The 10,353-nt window shown below is 45.9% G+C and overlaps 2 protein-coding genes and 1 pseudogene across 2 annotated transcripts; 1 reads left to right on the top strand and 2 right to left on the bottom strand.

Annotated features, from left to right (window-relative positions):
* Positions 1 to 4,365: 4,365 nt before the first annotated feature.
* Positions 4,366 to 6,700, bottom strand: LOC119274879 (U-box domain-containing protein 33-like). Its single transcript, XM_037555626.1, has 7 exons — positions 6,413 to 6,700; positions 6,199 to 6,320; positions 5,950 to 6,071; positions 5,725 to 5,829; positions 5,482 to 5,578; positions 5,236 to 5,382; positions 4,366 to 5,145 (listed from the first exon to the last, which is right to left on the bottom strand). The coding sequence occupies exons 1-7, from the start codon at positions 6,597 to 6,599 to the stop codon at positions 4,666 to 4,668; spliced, it is 1,260 nt and encodes a 419-aa protein (XP_037411523.1). The 5' UTR covers positions 6,600 to 6,700; the 3' UTR covers positions 4,366 to 4,665.
* A 332-nt stretch (positions 6,701 to 7,032) lies between these two features.
* LOC119292478 lies at positions 7,033 to 8,065 on the top strand. Its single transcript, XM_037571330.1, has 2 exons — positions 7,033 to 7,579; positions 7,652 to 8,065. Exons 1-2 carry the CDS (start codon positions 7,344 to 7,346, stop codon positions 8,013 to 8,015), a joined length of 600 nt encoding a protein of 199 aa, XP_037427227.1. The 5' UTR covers positions 7,033 to 7,343; the 3' UTR covers positions 8,016 to 8,065.
* An 814-nt stretch (positions 8,066 to 8,879) lies between these two features.
* On the bottom strand, positions 8,880 to 10,298 carry LOC119353244 (annotated as a pseudogene).
* Positions 10,299 to 10,353: the final 55 nt, after the last annotated feature.

Raw genomic sequence — 10,353 nt, 5'->3', positions numbered from 1 at the left:
TACATGACGGAGTAGTCGGCATACGATTGCCGACGACGGTTCTATGGACACAGATGAGGACTCCATGGCCAAGGCTATGCAGCGTAAGGCAGTGCAGAACCTCGACAACCAAGGTATTACGTCGTCTCCCAAATCCTTTTTAGCCTTTTCCAATACTGCCATATTTTCTAAGTTAAATAATGTGGGCGTTAGTCTTGGAAAGAATGAGAAGCATATTTCTATTTTGACAAATGCTTTGAAACATTTGGAATATGACCGATTAAAAGTTACTTCACGTGTTTCTAGCAAGTCATATACCTCTCATACCGATGAGGAGGAGCTGCATGCCACATTAGATGGTCAGCTACTCTTTCATTTAGTAGGAGCGGTTTCAGACGTGGGTCTAGATGAACCTGAGCTTAGTTCATTGATTGAACTTACAGCATCTGGACGTAAATCAAAGACCGCACGTTCGAAAAAAGATAGTAAGATCCATAAGAGGGCAAAGTGTTCTAAATCTCCCATTGTTTCCTCATGAGTGGAATGTTTTTTAATAGCAGAGGTCTTCGTGACTTGGCTAAACATCTATTCATTGCGGAATGTAATAGGGAACACAATTTAGACTTTTTGGCTATCTCTAAAACGGGAAGACGTGATTTCTCAGTGAGTCTACTTAACCGTCTTTCAGGCGGGATGGACTTTACTTGGGTTTCACGACCACCTAGAGGTTGTTCTAGGGGCATTTTACTTGGCGTAAATTCAGGCACAATGGATGTTTTGGCTAGTTCGGATGGTGAGTTTCACGTTAAACTCCATATTCGCAACAAGGCCGACAACTTCACATGGACCCTCGTCGCCGTGTATGGGGCAGCCCAGGATGAGTTCAAGGCTGATCTTCTTCGTGAATTGGTTAATCTGGCGAAAGATAATCCATATCCCATTCTTATAGGTGGGGATTTCAATTTGCTTCGATTTCCAAATGAGAAAAGCCGTGGTAGGTTTGATAATCATTGGCCTTTCCTTTTCAACGTTGTCATTGACAGTCTAGATCTGCGAGAGGTGTCCATGATTGGAAGACAGTTCACTTGGGCGAACATTCTTTCGGAACCGACATATTAGAAACTAGATCGCGTTTTAATGGATACTGACTGGGAATCTAAATTTTCTATGGTGTCTGTTCGTGCTCTACCTCGTATCGAGGCTATATCAGACCACGCACCCATTCTCCTAACTACTGGATTGCCACGACCACAACACAGACGCAAGTTCAAATTCGAATTTGGGTGGCTGCTTCGGGATGGCTTCCATGATATGGTCAAGGAGGCGTGGGAGAAACCGGTGGCCGGGCCTACCCCAATACATAGATGGAATAACAAAATATGTGCATTACGTAAATTCCTTGGTGGTTGGGCTAGACATATGGTAGGTTTCCTCAAAAAGGAGAAGCTTCGTGTTTCATCTATCATTGATGAATTAGAAGCTTTGCCAGAGGTTAGACCCCTATCTAAGCATGAAATCGAGATTAAGAATCATTCGAATGCACATATAGCTAACATGCTGCGTGAAGAGGAACTTAAATGGTACCAACATTCTAACTCTCAGTTTATCCTGAAAGGTGATTCGAATACTAGATACTTCCATGGAGTTGCCAATGGCAGACACATGAAGAAAATTATTCATTCCCTACAACAGGACGAGGGCACAATTGAGGGGCATGAGCAACTGAAATCTTATATCACTAATTATTATAAAAATCTGTTCGGAGCCCCACAGGAAGGTAACTTCTCGATGGATGAGTCCCGAACAGGTGACATCCCCCAGGTCTCTGATGAGGAAAACAGCCTTCTAACAGCCTCATACTCGGAGGAGGAAGTTAGAAAGGCGGTTTTTCTAGTGGGGCATAACAAAGCCCCAGGTCCAGATGGTTTCCCCGCTGAGTTCTATCAGAACTTCTGGGATGTCATCAAACCAGATCTCCTTCTTTTGTTTAGCGACCTTCATGCTGGCCAACTTGAATTGTTTCGCTTAAACTTCGATGAGATTATTTTACTACCTAAGGTTAATGAGGCTGAAAGGATACAAAAATATAGACCTATTTGCCTCCTTAATGTTAGTTTTAAAATATTCACGAAGGCTGCGACTATAAGGCTAAATTCGGTTGCTGAACATGTGGTTCAACCTTCACAGACTACTTTTATGCAAGGCAGACACATCCTAGATGGAGTTGTTATCCTTCATGAAACAGTCCATGAACTACACCGGAAAAAGCTGAATGGGGTGGTACTCAAAATAGACTTTGAAAAAGCTTATGACAAAGTCAAGTGGCCCTTTCTTCAACAGACTCTCAGAATAAAAGGATTTTCTGCAGAGTGGCACGCCATGGTCCATAACTTCGTTTCTGGAGGTAGCGTTGCCATTAAGGTTAATGAAGACGTTGGGCAATATTTCCAAACAAAGAAGGGATTGAGACAAGGTGATTCGTTATCGCCCATGCTATTTAATATAGTGGCGGATATGCTAGCGGTCATGATTGAGCGTGCCAAGGTTGATGGCCAAATTGCTGGGATAGTAAATCACCTAGTTGATGGTGGTCTCTCTATACTTCAATATGCCGACGATACGATTCTCTTCATGGATCATGACCTCGAGAAAGTGAGAAATATGAAACTGATTTTATCAGCATTCGAGCAACTCTCGGGTCTCAAGATCAATTTTCATAAAAGTGAATTGTTTTGCTTTGGCAACGCTCAAAACGAGGCCCACCTTTACGCTGAACTATTCGGATGTAGGTTGGGCGAATTTCCGATCACATATTTGGGGATACCGATATATTATCGGAGACTCACAAATGCTGAATGGAAACACGTCGAGGAGAGATTGCAAAAAAGACTTAGCAGTTGGAAAGGTAAACTGCTGCCTGTGGGTGGAAGATTGGTCCTCATAAATTCAGTACTAAGTAATATGGTACTATATATGATTTCCTTCTTCCAGTTGCCGAAAGGAGTCTTACATAGATTGGATTATTTCCGATCAAGATTCTTTTGGCAAGGAGATAGCGAGAGAAGGAAATATCGACTGGCCAAATGGAGTGTGGTTCGCCGTCCCAAAGACCAAGGCAGGTTGGGCATTCATGACCTTGAGGTTAAAAATAGGGTCCTCCTCGGTAAATGGTTGTTTAAATTACTGACGTAAGATGGTGTATGGCAAACCCTCCTAAGGAGGAAATATGTGGGTTCCAAGGCGGTATCCCAGGTATACTGGAAGCCTGGGGATTCCCATTTTTGGGCGGGTCTAATGGCTACAAAGAAATATTTCTTTGGCTATGGATCCTTCTCGATTAAGGACGGCTCGGAAATTAGATTTTGGGAGGACAAGTGGCTAGGAGATACCGCACTCCGGGAACAATATCCAGCTCTATACAACATTGTGCGCCACAAGGGTGATACTATTGCCACGGTAATGGAATCATTTCCGCCAAATGTGACATTCAGAAGAGATTTAATTGGACCCAAACTACAATTGCGGAACATCCTGCTCCAGCGGTTGTCCACGGTGCAATTGTCACATGGGTCTGATGTTTTTCGATGGAACCTCCATAGGAATAGCCAATTCTCAGTGGAGTCGATGTATAGAGCGTTAATCCAGTCTGATGTGCCAGTTGATAATAATAAGAAGATCTAAAAGATGAAGATACCTCTTAAGAATAAAATCTTTGCATGGTATCTTCGTCGCGGAGTCATTCTTACTAAAGACAACCTTATTAAGAGAATTGGCATGGTAGTCCACGATGTATCTTTTGTCATCATGATGAGACAATAAAACATTTGTTCTTCCAATGCAAATTGGCTCGTTCTATATGGTCAGTCATCCAGATAGCTTCTGGCTTGTATCCTCGTAGTGTTGCTAATGTATTTGGCAACTGGTTACATGGAATTGATCACAGGTTTAGAACTCTTCTTAAGGTGGAAGCGCTTGCCGTTATTTGGTCGCTTTGGATAAGTAGGAATGATAAGGTGTTTAATGATAAAAGTACTTCTCTGATGCAGGTTATTTATAGATGTATCAGGACTCTTCGTTTATGGTCCTCTCTACAACGTGTGGAGAATTGAGACCTGTTTACGGAGGTGTGTACATGATTGAAGGATACGGCGAGGGTTACTTTTACCCAACATGGGTGGCAGCATGATCTTAGGATTGGCCCACCTTCGTTTTAGGCGTTATACATACTCTACATGTTTTCTTTGTATTTCGCCTTTTTATTTTTCGTTTGTGCGAGAAGACTTTATTTGGTTGTGTGCATCGTAGTATGCAGAGGCCGGGTGTAATGCTTAAATCTTTTAAATAATAAAGCGCCCCTTTTCGAAAAATATGTGTTAAACCACTACCACGCACCAGACCATTTTATTTTTTCGCGAATATGCAAAGCTTGCATATCATTTCATCGATAGATGGAGCAGAAGCATAGCACAGATTAGATACCTCACATTACATACACTAGCAGGCGCAAACATGATGGCCCGAGCACGAGGAGGAGGGAGTGCTCATCCCCAAAGTCCTACGCAAGGCTAACTCTCCGGGATGACGTATCCTATCGCGGTGGCGTCGGCTCGAGCACAACATCGGGCATCCTCTTGGATGGATTGCATCACGCGATTGGCAGGTGAGCGTGAGTGATCGAAAATACATTCAAGGAAACGGGCACCGCTGCTGCTGCTGCTGCCGCCTCGTGTATTCCTCGACCGCGGCACGGAGGGCAAAACTGGGGCGCGCGAGCGGTAGGGCGACGCCGGCGATGGCCACGCCTTCGGGCGACGGCATCCCGTCGAGCCAGCAGCACCCGGCCACGCCGGCTTCGCAGGTGAACCCATCTTCGTCGGCACGAGGCGACCATGGTATGATGACCGACGACGGAGACGACGCGGCGGCCAGCTTCCTCTGACACTGGCACTGGCAGTGCCAGAGCACCGCCTCCGGTTCTTCCTTGCTCGTGCTTTGCAGTCCCGGGGCCGACATCGTCGCCGTCGCCTCCCCGGATTCCTCATCGACCGTGTCCCGCTGGATTGCCTGTCGTAGCTCTGAAATTTCTTTCTCTGCTCTCACCAGGGCTGCCTCGAGCTCCTCCCTCTTCTTCACCTCCTCCAGGTACAGCTCCTCGTGCTCTTTCGCCTGCAATGCAAGGTCTCGAATCAAAAAATGTTTCCAACTGGAATTGGCTAGTTTATATGATGAATTTGGGTTTCTGACAAGGGGTTGTACTTTCAGGAGAGATGTGGCCACTTCTTCGTCTGCCTTGTGGCGCCTGCGGGATTCGTTTAGAGCTCTGTTCATCAGGTCCTCGGCTGCTCTGCATGCCTCCGTGAGTTCATCATAGAACCCCAATTCAACCTCAATGTCATCATCATCCTAGAAGAGAGAACAAAATTCAGAAGCGTGCCATCCTGACATTCTTGCAAAAGGCAGTGTTTGAAAATTCAGGATAAGTCGTTGAATGATCTGACTCACCTCTTCCTGGTGAGTTGACAAACGAAGGACTTCATGGCCAGGATGAGGGAGCAACGGTGCAGTGACAGCAGATGATGCAATCTCTACTTTCGCTTCCCTACAGTGGAAATCTGAGTCAGTTTCCTAAGGTAAATTGTGGAAAGTTCTGGCTCATAGATTTTGGAAACACCGTTTTCAATTAGTCTCACCAGTAGAAAAAATTTAGAAAGCTACGACATCGGATTTTAAAAAAAAAAAATTTACCTGGTGCAGATTAACTGCTCCTTGCAGACGAACCAGATCTTGCACGATGGATCAGCTCTCTGCATTATCGCTGCTGCTGTCCTGCAAGTAGGCCTGTCAAGTTTTCTGAAACCCCAAAACAAGAAACTTCAGTTGTGAATAATCATCTCTTTATTAGACTGATAAAAACATACAGAGCATGTCTGAATTTGCAAGAAACAGAGTTCCGTCAGGAGGATATCATACGTGGAGTACTGCCGGTCCGCGGCAGCCGAAACCACCAGCTCGGTGATCCCGCGCAAGCCAATGAGCTCGACGAGGCCGGACGCGACATCCTCCTTCTCAATCACCAGCTTCTCACACCTCACCTGGAGTTTACGGACATTGTGCAAGTCGATAAGCAGATGAAACCTTTCAACCTTGTGTTAAGAAGCTGAGTGTTGAAGAAATGGAAAACGCTCTTCAACATTCAACCGGAAGAAAACAGAGTAGTACCTTGGTTTTCCGGCACTCATGGACGTAGTCGTCCAGCATCTTGTCCGCCTTGTCGCGCTCCATCCGTCTGAAGGAGCTCACCTGCTCCGAGCTCAGCTTGCTGGCATGGAACTTGGCTCCCACTGATGGAGATAGATAACCAAAAAAGGTCACCGACGATGCACTTACAGATGCCGGCCGGAAACATGCATGCGCGATGAAGGCGAGCACGTACTGACGGGGATCATCTGCGGCGGGACGTGCACGTGCGTGACGACGACCGTGGTGGCTGTGGCTCCGCCGCAGAGATGGCCGAGAGCCCACGACAGCGTCGACCGCCCCGCCCTGCGCTCCGCCGGCACCACGACGAACACCTTCCTATTGTTCTCGTCCTCCACCGCCACCGCCACCGCAGCCTCCATCGATCGATCGTCCCCGCCGCGGCTGGCTCCTCCTCGGTTCTTGGAGCTCGCACCAGGACCTTGCGGTTGAGGACGCGCGGGTTTAAGCTATTCTAGCTTGTATGTAGAGGAGACTTTGGACCTGGCGGACGGGAGGGAGACGGTGGCGCGTCGCCGTGGCCCGTGGGAAGAGGAGGAAGCCACCGGCGGGACGCGACAGCGACGTGGGACACGGAGGAGCCGACCGACCCGTCGGTCAACTCCGAAGCTCAGGTTGTTCTGAGCTCGCTTGTCGCGTCACTACAGGACTTTTGCTCGGTTTGATGCCGAATGATTGCCGTGTCATCTGCGTTTGACTGGTTATTTCTCGTATATAGTTTCCGCTGCACGGCAGGATATAAAGATGCTGCGAATATTGCATCATATGCTCAACGCCTCAACCTCAACACCTACGGCCACTTCTTTCAAGCAGCTCTTAGAGCATCTTTAGTGGATGGTGTAAATTTGGACGTGTATATCTCCATATACACGATCATATACACCTTGCTAAATTATACACCTCGCAGTTTTTCACTGAAACGTGTAAATTAGGATGTATATATTTCCAACGGCTATATTTTCAAACGGCTATATTTCCAACGGCTATATTTTTAATGGCCATATTTCCGATCTATATAAACCACCCCTACCACCTCTCTTCCAGCACACTTCTACCTGTGACTTCTCTTCTCACCTAGATTTCTCTATCGTTTCTCACGCAACACAATGAACTCATCCACTTGGGACATGAGTTCTTCGTCATCTTCATCTGGCGACGATGAACTCATACTTGCAGCATTCGCCGAGCGCGAGGAGCAAGAGAGGAAGAACGCTCGACGCCATGGCGGTTCCAAGCATGGACGTCAGTCAATCGATCGAGGAAGAGATGCCGGATTTGTTCTTCTGTGGGACGACTACTTCAAAGAGATTCCTCGCTTTCCCGAACATTTGTTTCGACGAAGGTTCGTAATTAGTACACTTCTCTGCTTTGGTCATTTTTTCATTTCCCTGTCTCATTTACTTTTTATGCACAGATTTAGGATGTCGCGTACTTTGTTCAACCGCATAGCTGATGGTATACTTGAGCATGACTATGATGGTTTTTTTACACAAAAAAGAAGTGCTTCTGGAGCTCTTGGGTTACATCCTCTGCAAAAGATGACTGCGGCAATGCGTATGCTAACATATGGATTAGCAGCTGATGGTGTTGATGAGTACATCCGGTCCGCTGAGTTGACTAATTTAGAGTCTTGCAAGAAATTTGTGATCAAAGTTTGTGAAGTTTTTGGGAAAAAGAACCTGAGATCTCCAAATGAAGAAGACATTGCTAGGTTACTTGCAATAGGGGAGGAAAGAGGATTTCCTGGTATGTTAGGGAGCATAGATTGCATGCACTGAGGGTGGAAAAATTGCCCCAAAAATGGCATGGCATGTTTAAAGGCCATGTGAGCGAGCCCAATATTATCTTGGAAGCAGTTGCTTCACAAGATCTTTGGATTTGGCATGCTTATTTTGGTTTACCAGGGTCTCTGAATGATATAAATGTTCTTCAACGTTCTCCTATTTTTACAAAGCTAGCCGAAGGCCAAACTCCTCCAGTGAATTATAGCATCAATGGCCATCAGTACACAAATGGGGTATTACCTTGCAGATGGTATCTATCTACGATGGGCAACATTTGTGAAGAGCATACTAGCTCCAACTAGCAGAAAGCATAAAACTTTTGCCAAGAAGCAAGAGGGGGCTAGGAAAGATGTGGAACGAGCCTTTGGAGTTCTGCAATCCCGTTTTGTCATTGTTCGTGGACCTTCTAAAGGATGGAAACGTAAAGAAATCACTGATGTCATGAAAGCTTGTGTCATAATGCACAATATGATAGTTGAAGAGGAGCGACAAACTGATCGGCAAAGCTGCACTTTTGAGGCAATGGGAGAAAGAGTCATAGTCTCTCGTACTCATGCGGAAGAACTGAGCTCTTTTATTCAGATGACTCACCGGATTAGAAATTTGGATGAACATGATCAGCTTAAACTTGATCTAATTGACCATGTGTGGCAAAAGTTTGGAAACGAGTGATGTCCTAGTTATAAGTTTGTAATCCATTTCTTTTCATGTAGTTTTAATTTATGCAATGAGTGATGTAATCCATGTCTTTGTAATGCAGCTATCAAAAAAAATATTTATGCAATGAGTGATGTAATCCATGTCCTCAACTAGCAGAAAGCAGTAAATAGTTCTTACAACTACAACATATAGTTCACATTACCCCAGGCCGCGAGCAAGGATCTCCTTCTGCTTATCTTGGTAGAACTGCTTTAGCACATCAGTCATACCACTAGTGTCGATGAGCATGACCCTCTCATCTAATTCAAACTGTCTCCGTGCATCCTCCCTCTCATTTCGTGCATCTTCATTCTTTTTGAGTGCAATCTCCTCTTTTCGCAATTCCAATTGCTGTGCGTAGCGAGCATTTCTTGCCGCCTCTTTGATCTCATCCTTCTCTAGATTTGCTGCCCACACAGTTTCTAATGACAGCTTGCAAGCACTGTCATCAGCTTTACCTCTCTTATCCTTCTTCACACCATCAGGTCTTTTCTCATGTTCAAGAGCATCAGTGCGTATCGAGGTAGCATCAGTACGTACCGAGGATGCATCACCCAGATCATTGGTGGCTGTGCCCGGACTTGCATCAATGGTCTTCTTTTGTTTCTTAAGAGAAGTTTCAACTTCTCTTGTCCGCCACTTTGGATACTTCGAAAACTCTACATAGCAATGCATCAGTGTGAAAGGCTTCTTTTTTTAAGATCCATTTCCTTGAACAAAATGTGTGCATCGTTTGTCTGCACATATAAATATGTTGTCAAAATAAGCACAACACATATAGAATATTGCACATCACATATAGAATTACAAGAAATGCGCATACCTTTTTTTCTATAGTCCTTCCACTTTCTTGCCTATTTAAAATCTGCTGAAGGCAACCACAAAATTTAGAGGTCTCTCTGTTAATCGTTGTGCAACGGCCATTGATTGCATTAGCATTACGCTCCGGCCATGATGATTCCTTGTGTGTGTTGTAGTACTCTGAAATTCTATCCCAATAAGCATCTCGATTTTGATCTGTCCCAACGATATCCAAACTTGTATTTGCCCATGCTGCTATGAGAACCTTGTCCTCATCACTAGACCAATTTTTTCCTTTGTTGGATTTTCCTTTCTCTGTTATTGCAGAACGATGCTGAGTTGATGGAGTTGCCCGCTCTCCAATTGGACTATCTGGTTGTGTTTATGTGTAACCAAAACCAATGGTGTCCAAGAAGCTTTGGTCACCATCCATCTGCAAGCAACCAATGCATAGCTATTTTAGACCATAATCTGACATCAAATTGACATGGCCAAGCAACAATTTGCAATAGACAAATACCAAATATCAACACCAGATGGAGAAAGCATTGCAATTTTCTGCTTTTCCCCACCCACTCGGCCTCACTGCTTCGATTCAGAGCTGCCTCTCCCCTGCCCGTCGACCTCACTCCTCTCCCCAGGCCGCAGGCCGCCGGCCTCCCCAGCCTGTTGACCTCCTACCTCTCCCCAGGCCGCAGCTAGCGCCGCCCGCACCCGCACTCCGCCGCCCGCATCCCGCACCCCGCCGCCCGCACAGCGCTGCCCCGCCGCCCGCATCTCGCACGACACTGCCCGCAGCTATCGCCACCCGCTGCCCGCACAGCCTTCCCAC

Source organism: Triticum dicoccoides, chromosome 1A (genome assembly GCF_002162155.2).
Source record: "Triticum dicoccoides isolate Atlit2015 ecotype Zavitan chromosome 1A, WEW_v2.0, whole genome shotgun sequence".
Classification (NCBI taxonomy): Eukaryota; Viridiplantae; Streptophyta; class Magnoliopsida; order Poales; family Poaceae; genus Triticum; species Triticum dicoccoides.
This window is presented reverse-complemented; position numbering and strand designations above follow the sequence as displayed.